Source organism: Macaca fascicularis, chromosome 4, assembly GCF_037993035.2.
Source record: "Macaca fascicularis isolate 582-1 chromosome 4, T2T-MFA8v1.1".
In the NCBI taxonomy this organism is placed as follows: Eukaryota; Metazoa; Chordata; class Mammalia; order Primates; family Cercopithecidae; genus Macaca; species Macaca fascicularis.
The window spans coordinates 63094460-63120523 of record NC_088378.1 but is presented as its reverse complement, the minus strand read 5'-3'; the positions used below and the strand labels follow the sequence as shown (position 1 = coordinate 63120523).

The 26064-nt window shown below is 36.1% G+C and overlaps 1 protein-coding gene across 24 annotated transcripts in view; it reads right to left on the bottom strand.

Moving 5' to 3' along the window:
* The window catches only part of SCAF8 (SR-related CTD associated factor 8), a 228446-nt gene that overhangs the window by 138837 nt on the left and 63545 nt on the right, over positions 1-26064 (bottom strand). For 18 of the 24 annotated variants that reach the window (XR_001490106.4, XR_012433558.1, XR_001490104.4 and 15 more), the window contains 10 exons: positions 20679-20855; positions 19225-19304; positions 17360-17477; positions 14624-14755; positions 14033-14145; positions 12619-12812; positions 6993-7093; positions 4194-4307; positions 2418-2574; positions 374-507 (listed from right to left, as the gene is read on the bottom strand). Coding sequence is in view for 13 of the 24 variants with exons in the window: in XM_015448999.4 (XP_015304485.1) it covers positions 374-507; positions 2418-2574; positions 4194-4307; positions 6993-7093; positions 12619-12812; positions 14033-14145; positions 14624-14755; positions 17360-17477; positions 19225-19304; positions 20679-20855 (1320 nt within the window). In the remaining 11 variants the exon portion in view is untranslated. The remainder of the gene's footprint in view (positions 1-373; positions 508-2417; positions 2575-4193; positions 4308-6992; positions 7094-12618; positions 12813-14032; positions 14146-14623; positions 14756-17359; positions 17478-19224; positions 19305-20678; positions 20856-26064) is intronic. The other 6 variants (XR_012433562.1, XM_074037311.1, XM_074037314.1 and 3 more) reach the window with 1 other exon arrangement.

Genomic DNA, 26064 nt, shown 5'->3' with positions numbered 1-26064 from the left:
GACATCATTTCTAAAAATAATTTTTCAAAAAGTATTTGATTAAACTCATTAAAATAACTTACTGTTCTATCAATTTGACTCCTCAGAAAAACATGAATCTAAAAAAATCCTGTGAGTTCTCAGAAACAATATTTCCATATTTATCTTTATTTTAATGTGTTAAGCACAATGATACCACAGCATTAGCAGACTTTTTTTTTTTTCCAAGAGATTTAAAAGAAATATTCTTTTCCCTAAAACTACTGACAACCATTTATTCTGATATGGAGATTTTCATTCCGGTTTGATAAAGTAAATACATGATTAAAAACAGAAATGTAAAAGAACACATTAAGGAAAAAAAAAAAAAAAACAGACCCACTTCAACACTAACCTGCAACATAGCAACAGGAGGAGGGAAAACCTCTGCCTGGGTTGTGACCACTGTCTCCTTTTCAACTGGAGTTGGGCTCTGAGTTGTCTGGACCGTCTCTTTAACAGGTTCTGAGCTTTTCACAGTTTCCCACTCTAAACAAAATATTTGAAATTGATTTCCTTTGGATAGGTGCAACTTTTCATTTTCTTCTTTGTATTCATTTATTTCACATCTAAATTCTTCATCTACCTTGGCACATCTTTAAGATATACCCAAAACTGTAGGTGCCACTCTAGACTTCTGCCCAGAATAATCTGATTAGGATACTATGGAGTTCAAAAAACCATGACACTTGAGACACAAAGGAAAGACACTAAAATATTTCATCTAAAGAAAACACTTAGAAGGGATATAATAGACACGTATATCTCAATGGCTGGCTGATATAAGAGGAACTAACCATATTCAATTTTTTAATCACAAAATACAACAAAGGAAGACCAACTAGAAGAGTATTAATCCAATACAATGAAATCCTTCTGAAAACACAGCTATGCAAAAAGAGAACAAAGAAGCTCTAATGGTTCCTCTCTCATGCTTCTCCATCTCATTCAAAGTAAAGATCAAGATTTATATGACTTTGCCCCTCTGTGCCTATCTGCCTTGATCTCCTACTACTCCTTCCTCACTCACTCTGCACAAGCTATACTGGTCTCCTTATTTTTGAATACAAACATGGCACTTGCTGTTCCCTCCGTATAGAATGCTCTTTCCCCAGATGGCTGCATGCCTTACACTTCCAAATATCTCATCTCCATTAGATCTTCTACAAGCACATAAAAACTGCAACACCTCCACGCCCACATTGCCCATCTCCCTTCCCTGATTTTTTTTCTTTGAACTTACTGACACTAAAGTACTATATTATTTATCTATTTTGTTTATCTGTTTTCTTCACAGATAATGTGTGAAACATGCGCTAGTAAACTTTATAGCATTTGAGGCTTTATGGGCCATGTGTTCTCTGCTGCAAGTGTTGAACTGTTATTGCAAAAAAAAAAAAAAGTAATATAAAATAGGTAAACAAGTGAGCATGGCTGTGTTTCAATAAAACTTTACAGAACAGGCTACCAACAGGATTTGGACCATGGATAGTAGGTTGCTGACCTCTGCGCTACACTCTACAAGAGGAAGAATTTTTGTCTATTTATCTCACTGCTATAATTCCAGTTCCTAAAATTAGGCCTGATACACAGTACAAAGTAAAATATTTACTAAGTGAAGATACTGGAATAAGCAGCCATTGGCGCGGGTGGGGTGAAGAGTAGGCCTGACAGGAAGAATTTAATAGAAACAAAAATGGTTCAAAATTTTGCATTGGTCTGAGAAACAAATATTCGGAAAATTAGCTAATTCTGATAAACGAGCTAAGGTGTGAAGAAAAAAGGTGTGTATATACATTCCAGTTCTTTTTCAAATGTTTAGATTTCCTATTGGTTATAACTGCAAATCATTTTGTCAATTTTTAACTGAAATCTTTTAAAATAAAAAGACAATTTTTGGGGGAAAAAAAAAAAAGCAGGCTGGATGATCATTTGGTATTGTAAAAGGCATCCCAGAAAGTATTTAACATTGTATGAATCTGAACCTCCCTAAACTAAGATTCTATTCCTGCTATTTTCAACATGGATACTACTCAAAATAATCTGCAAAGTGTTTCAAAGAAACTTCCCAAGTTCCCACTTAAACTGAAGCAATCACAAATATTTAGTTTTAAAAATCCCTCCTACACACAACTCTCAAGTATAAAAATGGAAAAAAAAAAAACTCATACATTTAAAAATGCTACATTTATATAGACTTCCACACTTTCTAATCTATACTTTGACATCTATGAAATAGGTCCCATTAAGCATGTACACTAGGGCACAGGAATGTATCTTTTCTCTTTTTTGGGAGATGAATCCAGGATACACAGTTAATGCTATCACCCCAAATTCATTTCGGCTACAACCTTCTAACCATACTTTTTTTAACAATAAAAAGACCTTAAAATTCTTACCAGTATTTACAGTCTCCTGATCAATCATGCCTCCTTCTGCAAAACCTTCCAAGTCATCCACTTTAACTTTTTCCCATGGTATATATGTAACTCCAAGATCCACATCCCAGAATTGTTTGTATTCTGTTTTTACACCTTTGTTTAAAGCCCAAGCGATCTATTGTAAATGGGAAGAGGAAAAAAGAAAGCTTATATACACATACTATAAAAACAAGGTTAAAAGTTAGAAATTTTATTTAAACAATGTAAACACAATAAAATTGGTTTTAGAAAATAGCTGGAAAAGCAGAGCTGGAAAACTAATTGTAGCCAAAAAAATTTTTTTCCAGTTGTTTTTCTTTGTCTGAGACAGGGTTTCACTCAGTCGCCCGGGCTGGAGTGCAGTAGCACAATCATGGTTCACTGCTTCGACCTTGAGGGCTCAAGCGATATTCCTGCCTTAGCCCTGCAGTAGCTGGGACTGTAGGCAGGCAACACCATGCCCAACTAATTTTTTTATTTTTTAGTAGAGTTAGGGGTTTCATCATGTTGCTTAGGCTGTCAAAAACTCCTGAGTTCAAGTGACCCGCCCACCTCGGCCTCCAAAAGTGCTGGGCAGGTGTGAGCCACTGCGCCTCACCAGTTTTGTTTTTTAAAATGAAACTTACATTAGACATAGTATTTACAATAAAGGATTCCTACTTCTTATTGTAACTCTAATAGTGCAATGCACTTCCAAAGAAAATCCAAATCCACTTTTCACCATAAAAATGTCAAACTACATCAGGGGTGATTAGAACAGCATTTTTCTTCACTTTTTGAGACAGGGTCTCATTCTGTCACCCAGGCTGGAGTGTAGTGGCATGACCATGACTACAGCCTTAACTTCCTGGGCTCAAAAGATCCTCCCACCTCAGCCTCCCAAGCAGCTGGGACCATAGATGCATACCATCACACTCAGCTAATTTTTACGTTGTTTTGTAGAGATGAGGTCTCATGTTGCCCAGGCTGTTCTTAGACTCCTGGGCTCAAGTGATCCTCCCACCTCAGCCTCCCAAAGTGCTGGGACTGCAGGTGTGAGCTGCCACACCTGGCCCGTTATTTTAGAAAAAATCTTTTATTCCAGAGGAGACTAGGGACACTTTAGTTTACACAAGAAACTTAGCCATGAATGAAAACAGATGAGCATATATTGACTTTAATGAAAGTAGTTATTCTAAAGTTTTTAATTCAGTTGCAGAAACTGATGAGATAAACTTCAAATAACAGAAAGCAAATTTTGAGTTAATCATAGAAAGTAATGGAAAGATACTCAAAACATTCTCAGTATAAAGACTAGGAAGAAAATAAAAATATTCTGATCTCTTCAGAAGGGCCTGGTTTATATTTTCAAAAACATGTCAAGAAAAGAAACCAATAATATAATTAGAAGGTATAGTTAAGGAATATTGGGAGGAAAAGTGAATGAAAGACAATACTATAAAATGAACACGTTCGGCTCATAGAATGGTGCCCCAGTTGACTCAGAAAGCTGTGCAAGTGTAATTTCAAGGAAGTAATTGAAGTTTTCGTTATTGGAATTATTCTTACCTACATCTAATTCTGTAACTCAATGAACTCAAACAATAAGTTTCTGATGAGGTTTGTCCATAACATTTAAAAAGAATTTAATACAGAGACATTCTAATAATCCAATAAAAGAGCTTGTGACCCTTTTGTGAAAAACTCAGACTTTAACATAACAGACATTAAAAATACTGCCCCCCCAACCCCAAGTTCCACTCCACCAAATCTCACCTTAATGACCTTGGACCCAATTTTATACGATCCAGAACTGAGTTTCTGAAGAGCTCGAAATGCATCTTGTCGATGAACCATGCAGACATAAGCACAGCCCCTGGGAGGAATCATCTAATAAAAAAAAATTTTTTTAAGAAATGGTATAAGAAGACAAATTCATTCCGGTATTTTATGGTTTAAATGACACAAAACATTGACTACTTACTAATACTTCAATTTTGATAGATTACTGACTTATTTTCCCCTTTCTTCCTCCAGCTGTTTATTAGTAGGTACAATTCATGTACAATTAATAACTCAACTTTTAAAATCCCAAAATTCAAAACTCAATTAGGTATCATAAGCCATGATACATGAAATCTTAAATATCATATGGCAATATTTTTTGAATACAGAAAAAGAACTATTAAAAACAAAACAAAACAAAATGTATAACTTCATATATATAATGCCACCAGATAAAAAGAAAGTAGTAGTATATGGTCAAAATATTTGAAGGCAACAATTTATTCCCAATATTACTTCAATTTTTCCAAATGTTATACTGAGTAATGCAAAGAGGATTTTTCTTTTGGGGAATTATCTTATCCTTAATATAAAATCCATAATCTGAAAGAATTGATAAAAATTTTCAGTCTTATAAAACTTTATTTTGTTCAAGTGCTTCTGGCAAAGGTTTTGACAAGAAGAAAATAGCCTCAGTATTAAGATTTGAGACTGATTTATAAAGCATTTAACTATTCTACAACTACCAGACCATAAAATTATCCTTAATATATTAACTCAGAAAACTATGCACAGCATTTCTTTCTGAGAAACTCAAAAGGCATTCTATCATTTTATTTTCACTCAATACCTAAAATAAGCCGTTATCTGTTATTAAAGCTTACACAGAAACCTTTTCCTCGGCCTTGCTAACACTTCAAGCTACTGTCCCTTTAATATTAATATCAAACTTCTTAAAAGAGAAGTCTATCTAAACCTTGACATTCTTCTTTATCTATTGCAATCTAACTCTAATTCCTCACCAACCCACTGGAAAATACTCCACTCTCTTCAAGCTCACCAGTGACCTACTAAATGCCAAACTGAATGGACTTTTTTGTCTTTGACGTCCCCAAAATTAAATGAGTAGATTATGAATCTTCATTTCACAAAATAACTTAGTGCTTATTATTTATAAGTACTATGCTCTCAAAAAGTAATACAATAGAGGAGAGGGATAAGGCAAACAGATGCTCAAGCGACCACGATACAATAAAGACTACAAACATGATCAACAAACAGGAAAATACAAAATGTTACTTGGACACAAGGTGTGTTCAGAGCAATGATTCCTGCTGTGTGTCAGAATCACCTATGTATGCAGCTGTGCACTTTGCTAAAAATTTGAAGACATTGAGCATGGGCATCCCTAATTTTTCAAATGTCAAGACATATTACTGATATGCAGCTAGAACTGAGAATCAGTAGTTTAAGGGTAGGGGTAAACCAGAAAGAAACTTCAGAGAAAGTCTATGATTACAGACTCTGAAAGATAGTGATGTTTTTACAGGTAAAATCTAAAAAGACAAAAGAGTAAGAGAAGTCGACAGCACTCTTGTGGTATATAGACAGAAATCTGAAGTACCCAAGTTGAAATCCTTAACCAATCACCTTTTTATCACCTGTGTAACTTAAGCAAATCACGTTGTTTCTTCATTAGAAAATAATCATATTTGAATTACTTAACCAGCTTCTTAACGAGGCTCCAAAGAGATCATACACAGTCAAAAGAAAGATGCAAAATGGTTCAACTCAACTCAAATAAAGAATTCTGTTACTATTACAGAAAAGTCAAGTTTGGCCATTTAAGGAAGACTGGGAAATAAGACTAGAAAGGAAAACTGGGCAATTTTCTGATAAATAATGATAAAAAGATCCCACAGAAATAAAACTGTAACCACAGGGAATGAAATCAGAAGCCTGATGAATTCGGTCTCCTCATACTTCCTGCTTACCAGTATGGATAGATGAATGGATGGATAAATGTCTCCCCAAACAAATGACTACAAAACATTTCATCACACAGCAGGAGGAAGGAAGACAGAGAGCACATAATTTTTAAATAAAAGAACAATTAAAATAGCAAACCAAGATGTCTGACCTTCAGGGAAAAGCATCAGGCCTCATGAAGAATAAAACAGACTCAAAGGAGGAGACTGAGTGGTGCAAAACTAGTGCAAGAATCCAGAGTGAAAGAGTTATGCTCAACTTACTAGCAATTCGCTGGCCATACTAATTTTCTTACCTGACATTTGCTCTGTTTGATAAAAAAGAGAGTAAAAGAGCACAAGACAGTGAGAAGAAAAACGCAAAAGAAACTGGGATCCCAAGCCCAGCTGTGTCTCCACGACTGTTTATGTAATCATGTGCAAGTGACAACAATTCTGTGGAACTCTCCATTTCCTTAGACGCATTTTTTAAAAAAAGGAATTAAACTAGACCACACATAGGGTTCCTGCTAACTCAAACATTTGATGATGTTAGGAACCAAGCATGCTACACTGTTATAAAACTCAAGAATATTTTGTTAGAATTCCACTAAAAAATAAAAATAATTAAGGAGAGAAACAGCACCAAAATAAACACAGACATTATCAAAGTAACCAGACATTATCAAAGTAAAGCAATCCTTTTAAATATGTGTATTATTTAAGGCAGACATTACTGGGCTAATTACGAACAGAAGTGACTCTTTGTATTAATAAAAACCTCCTTTTTTTAAACCTTAAATTATTAAGAACTAATACTTGCATTAATGGATTCAATTTGTCCAAACTCTTCAAACAGGTTGGTTAAGTCTTGCTGTGTTGCCTTCTTGTCCACTTGCCCAACCCAGAGAGTAGTACTACATACTGTCAAGACATAAGAGACAAATGACCTAAATCATATAGACACAGTTACTTCTTTCAAAAGTAGCTGAGGAAAAAGCAGTAATAAACATAATAATTAAATTTAAGAGAATATATTTTTAAATAATTGTCAATGAACACTTGCATCTGTTATGTTTAAAATCAACTAAAATCACAAGTATTAATTCACATCTCTGCCAACTCAACCACTTGCATGTCACCTGTTTTCAAGCTTGCCTGCACACTTGAATCATCTGTGGATGCCAGGGTCCCACTCTAAAAGGATGAGTGGCATGCAGTATCAAAGACGGGGAACTGAGAGTTGTAAAATTCCCTAGGTGATTCTAATGTGTAACAAAGTTTCAAAACTACTTCTCACCGTAATCCCATTTGTGAACCTTTCCTTTTCTTTTTTTGAGATGGAGTCTCAGAGTCTCACTCTGTCACCCAGGCTGGAGTGCAGTGGTTCGATCTTGGCTCACTGCCAGCTCTGGCTCCCATGTTCACACTATTCTCCTGCCTTGGCCTCCCGAGTAGCTGGGACTATAGGCGCCTGCCACCACACCCGGCTGATTTTTTGTATTTTTAGTAAAGACAGGGTTTCACCATGTTAGCCAGGATGGTCTCGATCTCCTGACCTCATGATCCGCCGGCCTTGGCCTCCCAAAGTGCTGGGATTACAGGCGTGAGCCACTGCGCCCGCCTGTGAACCTTTTAAGTGTCTTTCTGTGCTGGAAGGACTAAGTGAATGTGTCTCTCTTATCAAGAGATAAATCTGAAAACAGCATCTTATCCTTAAGGAAACAATCCTTTGTGTAAAGATACAAAGGAAAAATGGCCAAATCAGAACCATCCCTTAACCCCTTGAAAGACTTAAAGATACTTAACTGTTGAAAGCCACATCCCCTTAACAAATATTAAACATGAGACATCTTGCCTACTTTCAGCTGTACTGTTCATGCCTCCATGAATGCCTCCTTTTACAGAAGACATTTATTTAAAAAATATTTATAGCTGATACCTTTGCAGAATTTTCATACATTGTATTTGGATTTATGTCAATGTCCACATTTCTGGCTACCTTTTATCTATAATAAGACAGGTTTAAGGCAGGTTTTACCCTATGGCTAATTTAGTCCCTTAGCAAGATCACTACACTCAGTGCCCTACACTTTTCAACCAGGTCTCTCCACTGTGGCTAGTCAGAACTCTAACATCTTCTAGACCTCTGTAAGCTTTAGGAATCACTTAGTGAACACAGGGTCCCTGGTCATTGTTCTTTCCCTGCAAGCTGTTTACCTCCTGTAAGTCTTATCCTATGTATATTCAATTTAATCTTCCACTAAAGTCTCAAGGAGCTCTGCATCAAGTTTTTAGTTGTTTTTTTTTTGTTTTTTCCCTGAGACAAGGTCTCACTCTGTTGCCCAGACTGGAGTGCAGTGATGTGATCTCGGCTCTCTGCAACCTCCACCTCCCGGGCTCAAGTGATCCTCCATCCTCAGCCTCCCGAGTAACTGGGACTACAGGTATGCGTCATCATACTCAGCTAATTTTTGTTGTATCTTTAGCAGAGATACAATTTCACCATGTTGACCAGGCTGGTCTCAAACTCTTGGTCTCAAGTGATTTCAAAGTGCTGGAATTAGAGGCAAGCCACCATGTCTAGCTTTGTAACAGTTTTTTATTGCTGCTATAACAAAATAACATGAACTTAGAATAAAACAAATATATTATCTTATAGTTCTGAATATCTACAATGGGCTGCATTCCCTCTGCGGGGCTCTAGGGGAGAATCTGTTTCCTTACCTTTGCTACGTTCTACAAGTTGCCTGCCTTCCTTGGCTCATGGTCCCATCCTCTGTCTTCAAAACCACCTCCACAACATTTCCCAAATTCTCTCTCCTTTCATTATCACATCACCTTTTCTCTTCAACGTACTTGGCTTCCCCCTTATATACCTGTGTAATTAAACTGGGTCTTCTGGATAATCCAGGTTCATCTCCCCACCTCATGATACCTAATTTAAAAGGGTCTGAAAAGTCCCTTTTACCATACAATGCAACATATTTAAAAGTCCCAATGATTTAAATGTAGATACCTTTTAGGGGGCCATTATTCAATCTACCACAAACCCTTAACAGAAGTCTGGAGCTCTATCATGGAATAAATTCCCCCGCCCCTTTATTTTTGGAGACAAGGTCTTGCTGTGTCACCCAGGCTGAGGTTGGAGTGCAATGTCCCAATTATAGCTCACTGCAGCCTCCAACTCCTGGCTTTACGGCATCCTCCCTGTCTCAGCCTCCACAGAAGCTGAAACTATAGGCACACATCACCATGCTTGGCTAAGTTTTTATTTTTAGTACAGACATGGTCTTGCTATTTCCCAGGCTGGTCTCAAATTCCTGGCCTCAAGCAATCCTCCTGCCTTGGCCTTCCAAAGTGCTGTGATTGTAGGTTTGAGCCACTGTACTCAGCCTTAAGGATTCTTTTAGCTTTTTTGTTTGTTTTGTTTTGTTTTGAGACAGGGTCTTGCTCTGTTCCTCAGGCTGGAGTGCAGTGACACAATCATATCCCACTGTAGCTTCTCGACCTCCTAGGCACAAGTGATCCTCCCACCTCTTGCTTGAGTAGCTGGGACTACAGGTGTGAACCACCTTGCCCAACTAATTTTTTTTTTTTTTTTTTGGGTAGAGATGGGATCTCACTCTGTTGCTCAGGCTGGTCTTAATCTCCTGGCCTCAAGCAATCTGCTGGCCTGTGCCTCCCAAAGTAGCTTGGATTACAGGTGTGAGCTGCTGCACCTGGCATTCCCTTTTTTCTCTTTATTACTGTTTCTGCATATTCCAGCTGCCTTAATCTCCCTGAACTCTGTTCCATATTTCCTATCTCTTTCAATATTATCTCTCTACACATTTTTCCCATAGGGAACTCCATATTTTTCCCCAAAAAGCACTAATGATTCTTGCTATCCCATGCAGAAGGGACACTTGATTCCTGGAATGTTGTTATTCATTGGTGCTTTATATCCCCTAGACTATTCAAGAAAAAAAACCATGCATTCTAAAATCCATGCTAAGGATCAAAAAATAGTATAAAACACTACCATATCTTTAAAATGTGTTAAGAAAGAATACAAACCACAGCAAACTGATACTGCTTTTGAATAAGGAGAGTTATGAGTTAAACAATCAGATTATTTTTCACTGTTCAGGCATACCTTGGAGCTACTGCAACTTTGGTTCTGGACCACCACAATAAAAGCAGATATCGCAATAAGGTGAGTCACATAAATTGTTCTTCCCAGTACATATAAAAGTTATATTTATACTACACTATAACCTATTAAGTGTTCAATAGCATTTTATCTTAAAAAAACAATGTATATACCCGAATTTTAAAATACTTTATCACTTCAAACAAACAAACAAAAAAAACTAATGCTGACATAGAGACAAAGTGGGCACCTGCTATTGGAAAAATAGTGCCAGTAGATGTACTCAACACAGGGTGGTCACAATCCTTCAATCTATTTAAAAAAAAAAAAAAAAAAAAAGCAGTCTCTTCGAAGCACAATGGAGTGAACTGCAATAAAACGAGGCATGCCTGAATTTGGTTATGCGCTTTTTATTCATGTGCTTTTTATTTTCTTTCTTGCTGTTTGTTGTACCCATGAAAATAAAGCAGAAATAAAGAATAAATTCCACAGTTAAAAACTATGTAAACAGCATACGTATGTTTATTGAAGCACTATTCACAACAGCAAAGACTTGAACTAACCCAAATGTCCACCAATGATAGACTGGATTAAGAAAATGTGGCACATATACACTATGGAATACTATGCAGCCATAAAAAAGGATGAGTTCATGTCCTTCGCAGCGACATGGATGAAGCTGGAAACCATCATTCTTAGCAAACTATCAAAAGGACAGAAAACCAAACACTGCATGTTCTCACTCATAGGTGGGAACTGAACAATGAGAACACTTGGACACAGGGTGGGGAACATCACACACTGGGGTCTGTTGGGGGGTGGGGGCTAGGGGAGGGATAGCATTAGGAGAAATACCTAATGTAGATGACAGGTTGATGGGTGCAGCAAACCAACATGGTACATGTATACCTATGTAACAAACCTGCATGTTGTACACAAGTACCCTAGAACTTAAAGTATAATTTATAAAAAAAGAAAAAACTTAGATGACGGGTTGATGGGTGCAGCAAACCACCATGGCACCTGTGTACCTATGTAACAAACCTGCACGTTCAGCACATGTATCCCAGAACTTAAAGGAAAATAAAATAGAAAGTTAAATAAATGGTTTAAAAAAAAAAACAAAACTATGTAATAAACAGTGACATCAAGAACATGACAAATTAAGTGAGAAACTAAATGAGAGAGACTCCACATAAAATCCTTACGCTAATATTGGCAAATAAATAGATGATTCTGAACGTCTTAATGGTAATCATACGAGAAAGCACAGTAGAGATTTTTATGGTCAGACCTTTGATATTATTTCTTTTAACAGCCAGCACTAAAATGTTTGGATATATACCCTCACCCTAAGGGATAAACAAACTTCTAGAGCAAGAATAATCATTATCAGGTTGACACTAGCTCTCACAACCAGATAAAATTCAGGCAAGATAGCCAAGGCCTATAAAACTGCCAAAACTTAGTAAGAAGATGGCTATTGCCTTTTATTACAGGTCTGGGTTTCCAAGATGCTCTAGTAGCATAAATTATACCAATTATTTTTCTAACTCCCTATCAGAGGGAATTTACATGGAAGTCTTCAGAAATTAGATAACACAAACGATGTTTAGCTCTTCGGAAAGAATGACAATTTGCTTGATTTTATGTACTTCTTTGCCTGTATGTAAACTCTTAGTTCATCTTAAAAGTCATAACCCACCAAGAACACCCTAGGCAGAATTTGGCACTAATTAAAACTTATTTTGCTGTGCTTAACATTCCTACCAAGTGAAACCTCCCCACGCCTAATCCAAAACCAAACCCCACCACTACCAAATCTGTTCTAACCATACGTAAATGACTAACACGTAACCGTGCCAAGTTTGTACAGTAGGAATTATCCTGTACTGCTAACCTATAATGTTATAATTACTTTAAAAATTAGATATAGCTAAGTATATGCTTCCTTTAATAATTACTCCTACAGACCTGGTGGCCATAATTGGTTAGAATACTATAGACAGAAGCCACTGTGTCCATGCTACAGATACCAGCCTAGTCTGCTTTTTGTATCATTAGTTATGTATTTTCTAACTTGCATTTGAAAAACAATCAACCCTCAATGACCTTGGTATTTGAATGCAATCTGTTCTTCCTTTTTCTTCTCTTCTCTACCATGTTACAAAAGCCAGAGACAAAATTACTCATTTACCAAACCACTTTTAAACTTCTTAATCTGAAAATAAAATTTGGCTGAGAGACTTTGTAGCAGATAACTATTTTTAAAGTATTAATTGAAACCAAAGCGTTGTAGACATATGTTACTTACCACTCAGTGTTTTAGATCTAATTGGAGGTAATCCCTTTTTCTGTCTTTCTTTTTCCCTTTCTCTGGCTCTCCTTTCACTTGAATACGACCGTGATGATTTCCTCTTTCTTTCTCTTGAGCGGGAGCGTGATCGCTTTCTGTGTTTACGCTTTCTAGAGCCAGACCGTGACCTAGACCTTCGTTTTCTTGGTGATCTACAAAAAATTTTTATTTTACTTCTAATGACAATGTTTTCTTTCTATCAAATCTCTCACTTCTAAGTGAGGGAAAAAAACCCAACAAACAACAACAAAAAAGTTGTCTTATATTTAGTGACAATATCTTAAAATATTCTGAAGTACAATCAAGTCTCAAAAATGCATTTTACTTAAATCCGTGTACTGCTTAGATCCATATTAGTTGGCAGTGATTCTGACTATGGGTGACTATTCACAATGAAGAAGAAAAAAGATTTTAGAAAGGGCCTTACTTTCTCTTAGTGTACTGCAACTCAATTTTTCAAACAGAACACGAATGAAAGACCAAAGAAAACTGAAAGACCATTTAAGTGACAGAGCATTAGGCCACTACATAATTCTGCTTAGTAGTTTCCAACCTATAAAATTTTATGGTGCTTGTAGAAGGTGACACTGAAACACTTTCTTTTTTGCCTCTCAACCACATGCCATTGAGCTCTCTTCAAAATGCTTAGTAAGATGCTGCTAATGACAAAGATATCTTCAGCATTAAGATTGTTACTGCTTCAGGAAAATAATTTAGTGATACGAGGTGGGTCTAGAGAAAGTTGAACTGACAGGCTCTCATTTGCAGTAGATAAATATAAAGAACTTTGTGACAAGAACAAGAAATGAGTGAAAAACTCATCAAACGTACTGCCCCTCTCCCAGCATTTACTGTTCAGATTTTCAGGGGCATTCAGATGCAAAAAAATAGGATACAAAAACGTTAAAGACTGATGCCTTTAAGTTAAACTCATGAAGAAAACTATGTTTTATAATGGTTTGGTATTATAATGTTTATAAAAATAAATTTTGTAGTTTTATTTTTATAACCATTTTGGGTATCATTGTGAGATGAAATGGAATCCAGGAAATATGGCCTGATTTAACTGTTGTTCAGGGGCAACAATATTCTCAGTTGGGTGTCATCATAATATTAACTAAAATAAAATATAGCTCAAAATCCCAGTCTCATGATATGGCTGCCAATCTTATGTAAATTACTGAAATAAATGGCCAGATATACCAATTAAAACAGAACAAAGATTATCTTGTCTTTGGAATAACTTTTTTTCTGAGAGACTGTGAAAAAATACGTCATCCCAAGGAAAACATTTCCTTTCATCCTGATGCAAAGAAATAAAACCAACATTTTAAAGTTCATACAGAGCTATTATTAAATATCATTGTAGAACCTTGAACGAGATCGTGAATGTGTTCTTGATCTTGAGCGAACTGCTACTTTCTTAGCTTCTTGTTCAAAGACCTCCTCTTCCACTCCATCTTGCCCTTCATCTATATCCATATCCTTGAAAGTCAAAAGAACAGCAAACAAACAGAAAGGCTGGTTGAGACAGAGTTATACACTGACAATTCTGTTTTTAAAAATATTCACAATAGAAGCATTAATGCCTAATACAGGGGTGTCCAATCTTTTGGTTTCCCTGGGCCCCATTAGAAGAAGAAATGTCTCTGGCCACATGTAAAATATACTAACACTAATGACAGCTCACGAGCTTTAAAAAACAAACAAACAAACAAAATCTCGCATGTTTTAAGAAAGTTTAATTTGTGTTTGGCTGCATTCGAAGCAGTTCTGGGCCACGTGCTTGGCCTAGTGGCCACGCTTAGGCCTTAGACAAGCTTGGACTAATAAGTGAAACAATTACAAAGTGGAGCTTAAGCATGGGAAAAATATATTCAGGGCACTGCTTGTATAAAATATTTTATATGATTTCTTTAGCTACTTTTAGAAATTTATGACCCAGAAAAGCATTTACTTTTACCTGCTGCTGAATATCTATGGAATCATCCAAATTGACTTCAGGTTCAAGAAAATGCTGCTGACTACTCCCTTGTGATGGTGACGCTGAATGCTCTGACCCAAATGTTCCTTCCTGACTATCCTGAGGAGTGGCCTATTGAGAACATACACAAACACACAAAGATTGGGAGATACTTTTTGTTATGAAAGAAAATGTAAACACAGCAAATATCACAATTACATGTTTAAAAAGAAGCGCCATACATACAAGAAATTCCATGTTAAATCATTTATAAAGTAATCAATCCAAAATTAAACAGTTGTATAAACTCAAGTTTATGTAAAAGCAGGGAAGAGCTCCATAAAAGGAAGGGACTAAAATATTAAAATGGTAAAATCAAATAAATTTTTAATTGTGAAAATATAAACTACAGAGGACTAATAAAGAAATTATAGCATGAAAAATATATAATGGCAGTCAGTTAAATGAATCTAGATTTTCACTGATAATTGGCATTAATAAAAAATGCTATAAAGAAAAAACAGGCTGGGCACGGTGGCTCACACCAGTAATCCCAGTACTTTGGGAGGCTGAGGTGGGTGGATCACGAGGTCAGGAGTTCAAGACCAGCCTAGCCAAGATGGTGAAACCCGTCTCCACTAAAAGTACAGAAAAATTAGCAGGGCATGGTGGTGGGTGCCTGTAATGCCAGCTACTCGGAAGGCTGAGGCAGAGAACTGCTTGAACCTGGGAGGCGGAGGTAGCAGTGAGCCGAGATCTGCATTCTAAATCTGTCATAGGTTTTATACTATCTACCTTAAGAAAACAGTTATAGTTTTCTTGTTACCACTCTCTTTTCTTCATTAGATTCATTTTTGAACAATGAGGTTTTTCAGAACTTCTATTCCTTTCAAAGGCATCTTATTACTGCAAGCTGTGAAATTTTGGAACAACATATAAAGTAATTAAGCCCAGAGTTCTCTTTCGGTAGGTGAGATTCTTAAGACAGACTTACTCTCTCTCAAGTTTATTTTTACCTCAATAACACGGTGTTAATTACAAGCTAATCAAGATACTTGATTCTACTAACAGAGATACCATTAAAAAAAAAAAAAGTACTACCATGATTTCAGTGCTTCTGCTAAACCTTCTAAAATAAAACTATGACTAAAGCAATTCAAAAACTGTTACATTTATAGCTCAACAAATCTGTTGTTTGGATAAATTCTTCCATCACGACTATCCCCTGCCTCTCTTAACAGTTCTGTGATTTTTGTATTATTATATCACTGATGACCTGTTTGTTTTGAGTTACAACTTTGCTTTTTCTTTAAACAACAGCTAAATGTTCTTAATTGTGTTCTATCTTCAACTTCTGGGTTCTCAGGCAGATATATTTGCTTGACATAAAATACTGCCCCTACTCTGGCCACTTATACCAGAATTGTTTCCTCAAAAAAAGGTATGAAATTCCATTCTCATAATTCAAGGCATGAGTCCCAACGCAGCAAATATCATTAACATCCATTTTATATTACTGTTTGCATTAAAAGGTCAAGTTCAGACCCCAATGTCTCAAGTTTGCTATCTTCTCCATCTAAAATAACTGTTCCCTCCTCCATGCTCCCAGAATCCTTCACTTGTCCCCCTATGACAAAAATAAAGAATTCTGCCAGGTGTTCACACAGATGTATGTGCTCCATTAGAGAAGAGGTTACCTGATGCCACAACCTCATTTCTGTTCATCTTTGTATGTAACACTTGCCTAACAAGTGACATACACTTAAAAAAATTTTGTGATATTTTTGTTAAACTCATTAATGCCAAAACTTTTTTAATATTAGGAAGAAGTATGCTGGGGAGGGAGAGGGGGTTTCCTAATACTTTTATTCTGAACAGTTTACATGCGTAACTATTTCTCACGTACAGCAGAAAAAGGATTTGTAATAAATTTAATACTGGCTCTACAACTTAACATATTTTATCAATTCTAAAGTACAACATTTTGTCAATGATTATCAAATTTGTAAGATAAACTTAAAGGATCCTTACAACTCAAAAGGATGTTACATTTAGTTATTGATGTCTTAAAATTCTTAGCTATGCATAAAATAACAGCACGTTTTAAGTCAGATAATATATAACATTAGCTGTAAACTGCTGCATGAGATGTTTAATCTCACCCAGCTTCAACTTCCTCTGGAATACAATCAACTTCCTCTGGAATAAAATGGGAGTCATAATGCCCATCTCCTGAGGGTTAAACGTATCCAAGCCTACCACATACCTAATAAAGCTCCTGCTACATGCTAACAGCAATTACGTTTTAAAAATTAAAAATAATCTACATGGCCATCATCATTGTCACCAAGAACATAACCATCAACTTGCTTGATAGGGAACAGAGAGAAAAACACGTTAAGTTTTAAGTGGTAATTCTGAAACCCCTCCATCCTATTCTCTACTTCCAGTATACTGAAATTAACTTCTACAATGTAGATTCATAAGTTACCAGAACATAATTTGATTATAGAAAAAACCATAAAGGTCCTGAAAAAAATAGATCTTACTAACAATAGTTGAAAAAATATCACCATAACAAACTTTAGAAAGAAATAAAGTAGCTGGTAAAAGCTAAATAGCTGAGAAAATACTCTATTAAGACCAATTAAAAAAAAAAAAGTCAACCAACAAAAATGCCAATTTATAGAATATAAATAGTAATAACTCTAAAGACCACAAGATGGGGTTATAAACCTTTTGAGGCTGTTGCTGCTCCAAGAGCTGCTGTCTGAGATGTTCTAGGTTTTGCTGTTGTAGTTGTTCTGCTATCTGATGAAAAATGGAATTGTTCACAGATTCTGAAACGTGAGAACTAAAAGGAAAAACAGGTAGAAACATATTTTGAAACCCACTCAAGATACTATGAAAATAACAGAGTATTCAAAGAAAACAAAAAAGTCAATTCAATAAAACATATTCTACTGCATTTTTCTTTTGCAATTTTAATACTAAAAGTACAATACTTGAGAACATTAATACATTAAAAGAAAAATACATTCTTCAATTGTATATCAATAGATGGATAATGTGTCAGAGATGCTCTGCTGAAGATCTGATATTACCATCTCATGCTATTAAATACATGTAAATTACTGCTTTTTCATTAGAGCATATTAAGAAAACCTCAATAAAATATTTACATAAAGTTTAAATATTTAAACATTGTTACTTTAACTCCTTCTCTTACTATGAGATAGAAAAATAGTCTATCAATCAGTATGTGTGAAATCTACCATTGTAATTGACCATAAAATTTATAAAATATTCTTCCTTTAGAAAACCATATACATTATTAGGTATGTTAACAGAGGTAGACACTGTTTAAATAAGAAAAAATAATAGTTTAACTATATTCTCGGAAATTCACACCTGGTATACACCTGGGATTCTGGGTGCCACAAGGTAAGACATTAACAATAAAGAGGGCATCCCAAAAGAGCCAAACAGGATGGTGAGAAGTCTTGAAACAGTTGGAAAAAAGTGTACTTCATCTGGAGCAAATAAACCTAAGGGGAAGAATGATACCTATCTTCAAATAATGAAAAGCTACATCTCTAAAGATAGCGGAGTAAATTTGTTTCCTTGCTTCAGAGAGCAAAACGTGGGTCAGTGTGTATTAACAGAAAATAAAGGAAACAGGATTCAGTTCGACAAAAGAATACACAATAACAATTAGTTAACTTCTCATCACAGAAAGCATTAAAATAGTGGATAATAAACTGTACCACCAGGACTGTTAAAGGAGATTCTTACATTGTTTAGGACACTGATCAACATGATTTCAAATGCTGCTTCCAACTTTGCAATTCATAATCTAAGATCTAGTTTTTAAATTTTGTCAAGGGGAATCATTTTACTAAAATGATACATTTGTATTTAACATATTTTAAAATTGTATGTTTTTGTATATTACCCCAATATATACAACTAAGAACTTCTGTTTAAAACAACAGACCCACAGACTTTCACCATTCATCCTTCCTCCATTCTCCCAACTTCTACCACTGCCCCCTCCAACATCTCCCCGCTACTAGTCCATTCACATACCCTCACAGAACTTTGGGCACTGCAGAATTGTTTAGGAAAAAAAAGTAACTGATTTAATAAAAACATACAACACATTTCTTTACCAAAAAAAAAAAAAAAATCCTTATAACTCCAATCCTTAATTCTGATTAGGTTGATGTGTTCCCACAATTTCATATGCTTTCTAGAAGTCGCCTTTGGCACTAGAAGCAAGCTTCATTCCTAGTATTCCAACCACTCTTACAATTAAGTTAAATAACTTAAAGCCTAATACAGAAAATACTACAACCAGATTTACCAATGTGTATCAATGTTCTTATAGGGAACTTTGATACAGTCTATTTGCAAAGATCTGAGAAAAGACTCAAAATAATACAAAGAGACAACAAGACATATCTCTACCCCCATTGTATAATGTTAGAGGTTCAACAGCTTGAGATAATAACCCCCAACTTACTAAGTACACTTAGTAATTCAGATGGCAACATCCCACCCAATATAAAACCTATGGCTATAAAGAAAAAAATTCTTACAGTTGTGAAGTTGGAATTTCTTTTTTGGGTTCTTCACTATGCTCAGAATCTTCCCCAAAATCAAACCTATCCATCAACTTCTGGGGAAAGAAGGAGAAACGGGCGTATTAAAAAGTGCTTCACACAAATATGTTATAAATGCTATTTTAAATGTCAATGGCATTCCATTATCTCTATCATTTAATATGTAAATACAAGTTTTGTATCACTCTATACTATTATAAACTGTTTTGAGATATTTTCTTTAAAGCATTTTGATATGCATTATCTTATGTAACAAAACAAATTATGATAGAGGCAGGATAAACACTAATACTCAAATTTTACAGAAGACTAAGGATTAACACAATTAGGTGGTTTTCCCACAGTAATAAGCTTGATGAAACATCTAGGGCCATAATCAATGGATCTATTCCTAGTATGGTTCTCATCTTAGAATGCTGTTATTCTTCTGAATGCTCAATTTAAAGGCTTTTTATGTAGTCTAGCTATTTAGTGTTAGACTAAATTAGACTTGGAAGCTGCTGGCCATAAACGTCTAAGTAATAATCCAATAAATCAGTATTTACTTTCCTATAAAAATAAAAGTACCAATTTTAAAAATATGAACACCACTTCCAAGCAGTATGATACTCCCATAATTAATAAGCATACTAAGAATATCACACGCTAAATTATACATGAAAGATTTTAAGTTTTAGAAACACTATCTTTTACATTTAGGCATCTATTTATTATAGTTATAGTCTAGCGACTAACTGTAGAGAAGTTTTCCTTTAAACATTTTACATATTGATTACAGAATTTTAATTTTTGCAGGTCCAAATTACAGAACACAGAGCATTATAGTAAAATGTGGCATCCATGAAAGAAATCAAACAAGTTCAGAAAATAATCACTTGCCTCAATGGTGAATACCAGATTTTACTGACTAGTTATTTTTAGTCAAATGAAAATATTTTAAATGTTTCAAGAAAAAAAAAAAAAAAAATTTTTTTTTATTTTTTTTAAGGCAAGAGTCTTGCTCTGTCACCCAAGCTGGAGCATACTGGCTCAATCTCGGCTCACTGCAACCTCTACCTCCCAGGTTCAAGCAATTCTCCTGCCTCAGCCTCCCCAATAGCTGGGATTATAAGCATGCACCACCTGGCTAATTTGGGTTTCACCATGTTTGCCAGGCTGGTCTCAAACTCCTGGCCTTAAATGATCCGCCTGCCTTGCCCTCCCAAAGGGCTGGGATTACAGGTGTGAGCCACTGTGCCTGGCCTAAGAAAAATTTTTTTAATTACTTAATTTTTTCAGAAGTTTGAACCTTTTGTGAAATTCAGACTGTCTTACACAGTGTACAGGGGATATTAAAAGTCTATAATAAAATTTACTTATAGAATTAAAATTCATATGCTAGTATATATTTAATAATTCATATAGACTTGATCTGATATTTTAATTTCTACCTTGTTAAAGGAGACTCCCTGTTCTAAGGGAGTAAGAGTGTTGGCAGCCGCAGCTGCAGCTGTAAGTTGTGCCGTAAGAGCTTGCAACTGAACAACAAGACCAGCATCTAGGGCCTGCAGAATGGAAGGCTGGGGCTTCTGTTGTTGTATCTGTAAGGTTTGTATTAATTGTTGAAGCTGGAGAGAAAAAAAAGTATATTACAAAACAGGTGCTGGGTTTTTTCTGTAAGAGTGACCACCTAAAAGTTTTTAGTCAGTAAAATTAGTCATTCCACACACTCTTTGAAAAAAATACATACTATTAATAAGTTAATTTTTTTGAAGTTTTTTTGTGTACCTTATATAACACAGTTCTTGATAAGTTTGTCTTACTTCTGGAAAGTCAGGGAATTTTAAACAAAATAAAGGGATCTGTGACAACCAGATAAAGAACTCATCACAAGCTGACACATTTTTCACTAAACTTCTCAACCTTGTTCAATCAACTCTTTAAACTCAGTAAAAGGATGAGTACTGAAAATAGCAGCAGCTTTTGCTATTATTCAGAATTACCATCTGAGCACGTATTTCCTGAAAGCTGGAGAGTCATTAAGAAATCTGTTTCTCAGAGTAGAGTCTGGCAACTAGTTATTAATAATAAAGCGTCACCTAGAGTTGAAGGCAACTCTTGTTCCCACTATGTACCCAACCCTGTTAAAAAACAGACACAACAGTAAGATCATTAAGAGATTCCCTAAGTAAGAAAATCCTATATACATCCCAGAAATAAATGATAATCAATCTGGTTATAAGCCTGAGTTAAATCCAAAAATCATTAGTTTAAAAGAGAAAAATAAAGACAGCAAAGCTACTGATAACCAAGACAACTGTACTCTTCAAGTTCAACTTCTAGGAGGAGAAGACACAAAAACTATGTAAGATGACACGGAAGTACTTTCATGCCTACTTAGTAACATTAGGAAACAAACTAGTCACTTCACTATCAACTAAACATTTTCTTTTCTTTTTTTTTTATTTGTATTGTAAGATTTATCGCACTTTCTGCACTGTTTGGGGTGTGTGTGTAGGGTTTCTCTGTAGCTTACTAGGGTGAGATTATTCCTTGAGGACTGTTTCACACATCCATGTGAAGAGATCACCAAACAGGCTTTGTGCGAGCAACATGGTTGTTTATTTCACCTGGGGGCAGGCGGGCTGAGTCGGAAAAAGGAGTCAGCAAAAGGTGGTGGGATTATCATTGGTTCTTATAGATTTTGGGATAGGCGGTGAAGTTAAGAGCCATGTATTGGGGGCAGGGGGTGAAACATGTATTCACCAAGTGCATTCTCAAGGGTGGAGAGAATTACAAAGAAACTTCTTTAAAAAAAAAAAAATATATATATATATATATATATATATATATATATATATATATATACTATAAGTTCTAGGGTACATGTGCACAATGTGCAGGTTTGTTACATATGTATACATGTGGTATGTTGGTGTGCTGCACCCATTAACTCGTCATTTACATTAGGTATATCTTCTAATGTTATCCCTCCCCCCTCCCCGCTCCCCACAATAGGCCCCGGTGTGTGATGCTCCCCTTCCTGTATCCAAGTGATCTCATTGTTCAATTCCCACCTATGAGTGAGAACATGCCGTGTTTGGTTTTCTGTTCTTGTGATAGTTTGCTGAGAATGGTTTTCAACTGCATCCATGTCCCTACAAAGGACACGAACTCATCCTTTTTTATGGCTGCATAGTATTCCATGGTGTATATGTGCCACATTTTCTTAATCCAGTCTGTCATTGATGGACATTTGGGTTGATTCCAAGTCTTTGCTATTGTGAATAGTGCCACAATAAACATATGTGTGTGCATGTGTCTTTATCGCAGCATGATTTATAATCCTTTGGGTATATACACAGTAATGGGATGGCTGGGTCAAATGGTATTTCTAGTTCTAGATCTTTGAGGAATCGCCACACTGTTTTCCACAATGGTTGAATTAGTTTACAGTCCCACCAACAGTGTAAAAGTGTTCCTATTTCTCCACATCCTCTCCAGCTCCTGTTGTTTCCTGATTTTTTAATGATTGCCATTCTAACTGGTGTGAGACGGTAACTCACTGGGGTTTGATTTGCATTTCTCTGATGGCCACTGATGAGCATTTTTTTCATGTGTCTGTTGACTGTATGAATGTCATCTTTTGAGAAGTGTCTGTTCATATCCTTTGCCCACTTTTTGATGGGGTTGTTTGCTTTTCTCTTGTGAATTTGTTTGAGTTCTTTGTAGGTTCTGGATATTAGCCCTTTGTCAGATGAGTAGATTGCAAAAATTTTCTCCCATTCTGTAGGTGGCCTGTTCACTCTGATGGTAGTTTCTTTTGCTGTGCAGAAGCTCTTTAGTTTAATTAGATCCCATTTGTCAATTTTGGCTTTTGCTGCCATTGCTTTTGGTGTTTTAGACATGAAGTCCTTACCCATGTCTATGTCCTGAATGGTATTACCTAGGTTTTCTTCTAGGGTTTTTATGGTTTTAGGTCTAACATTTAAGTCTCTAATCCATCTTGAATTAATTTTCCTATAAAGAGTAAGGAAGGGATCCAGTTTCAGCTTCTACTTATGGCTAGCCAATTTTTCCAGCACCATTTATTAAATAGGGAATCCTTTCCACATTTCTTGTTTTTGTCAGGTTTGTCAAAGATCAGATGGCTGTAGATGTGTGGTATTATTTCTGCGGGCTCTGTTCTGTTCCATTGGTCCACATCTCTGTTTTGGTACCAGTACCATGCTGTTTTGGTTACTGTAGCCTTATAGTATAGTTTGAAGTCAGGTAGCGTGATGCCTCCAGCTTTGTTCTTTTGGCTTAGGATTGTCCTTGGCAATGAGGGATCTTTTTTAGTTCCATATGAACTTTAAAGCAGTTTTTGGATGGCACTGAATCTATAAATTACCTTGGGCAGTATGGCCATTTTCACGATACTGATTCTTCCTCTCCATGAGCATGGTATGTTCTTCCATTTGTTTGTGTCCTCTTTTATTTCACTGAGCAGTGGTTTGTAGTTCTCCTTGAAGAAGTCCTTTACATCTCTTGTAAGCTGGATTCCTAGGTATTTTATTCTCTTTGAAGCTATTGTGAATGGGAGTTCATTCATGATTTGGCTCTCTGTTTGTCTGTTACTGGTGTATAAGAACGCTTGTGATTTTTGCACATTGATTTTGTATCCTGAGACTTTGCTGAAGTTGCTTATCAGCTTAAGGAGATTTTGGGCTGAGACGATGGGGTTTTCTAAATATACAATCATGTCATTTGCAAACGGGGACAATTTGACTACTTCTTTTCCTAACTGAATACCCTTTATTTCTTTCTCTTGCCTGATTGCCCTGGCCAGAACTTCCAACACTATGTTGAATAGGAGTGGTGAGAGAGGGCATCCCTGTCTTGTGCCAGTTTTCAAAGGGAATGCTTCCAGTTTTTGCCCATTCAGTATGATATTGGCTGTGGGTTTGTCATAAATAGCTCTTATTATTTTGAGACACGTTCCAACAATACCGAATTTATTGAGAGTTTTTAGCATGAAGCGCTGTTGAATTTTGTCAAAGGCCTTTTCTGCATCTAAAACTACTAAAATGACAGAAACACCTTATTTCCCCTTTACACTTTTTAACTGCTCCTTTTGACATCTCTATTTTTCCCAATGGCACTGTTATTCTTTTGGTTACCCAGGTAAAAAACCACTGCAGTACCCAATTTTCTTTCTCTGACTTCGCAGTCTATCAATTACTGTCTTACTGACTCTATACTATTCCTTTCAAAGCTGCTTCTCCTTTCAAAAATATTTATTTTAATAGGCATATTTTAAAATAAGAACACTTGCTTTATGAACAGTTTCCAAAATATTACCACAAAATAAAATTACTAATTCTATAATTTCATCTAATACCCAGTTAATATTCAGTTTCCCAATTGTCTCAAAAATGTAGAAAATAGATTCAGCCTAAGAGTTCATACTGGTTTTCTAAAATATTTTTAAGTCTAGAATGGCCCCACGTTTTTGAGATTGTATTTTCAGAAAGTATACAACCTTACTATTTTTCATAATCATTACCCTCCTTTACAAAACCACTACTACCAAAAGAAAGATATTCTGTCTCTAGACTTCTTCTCTCTCTAATCCATGTGAGGTACTGTTAAGATCATGTGACTTCAACACAAAAAGTCCCTGGTGATTCCCCATTGCTTAGCAAATGAATCCTTTATTTTTGACCCCACCATGTATAGTTTTCACAACCCAAGTCACACTTAAGTCTGCCATTAATAGCTTACACAGACTTTCTTTTCTTTCACACAAAACTCAACTCCACAATATCCTTTGTATATCCAACACTGTAATGCTTCTGTACATCTTTCATTCATTCCACAAAAAACATATTGAACACCATCTACAACCTAGACATTGAAGAGGCAGCAGTCAACCACCACAAAAAATTCTTGCCCTAGTTTAGCATACATTCCAGTGGGAAGAGGTAGAAAAAAAACCAAGTAATTATATAACATAACAGAGGGTAGTAAGTGCTAAGGAAAGAAGCAAGCAGAGGCGAGAGTGAACAGGAGTGTAAAGAATGAGAGGTAGAGTTTACAGTTTTAAATAGCAGTCACCGCCGGGCAGGGTGGCTCACGTCTATAATCCCAGCACTTTGGGAGGCTGAGGTGGGTGGATCACTTGAGGTCAGGAGTTCAAGACCAGCCTGGCCAACAATGTGAAACCTCATCTCTACTAAAAATACAGAAATTAGCTGGGTGTGGTAGCAGGTGCCTGTAATCCCAGCTACTCAGGAGGCTGAGGCAAAAGAACTGCTTGAACCCGGGAGGCAGAAGTTGCAATGAGCTGAGATTGCTCCATTACACTCCAGCCTGGGTGCCAGAGCAAGAACCTGTCTCTAAATAAATAGCAGTCACTGAAGGCCTTATTAAAGTGACATTTAAACAAAGACTTACAAGAGATGAAAGCATATGAATAGATGAGGAAAGTGGGTTTTCAGTATCAAAGACATCAAATGCAGAGATCTTGGGGCAGGATTACAGGTAGCTGATGTAAGAAATAACAAAACGGATAGAACAGGTCACAGGAGAAAGAGGTGAGAAAGCGAAGCAAAGGATAATATAAAACCAGGGTAGGGATGGGCAACATAAGCAAGTCTTACTATTAGTTAGAGAAGTCTATGAACTGGGGGACAGAAAATGTCGGGAAGGTAACAACAGATCAAACTGAGAACATACAAGCACCAATGAAGTGATTGCTGAAATTTGTGCTTTTAGTGCAGGCGCGATGGCTCCTGCTTGTAATCCCATTGACATGGGAGGCACAGGTGAGAGGACTGCTTGAGGCCAGGAGTC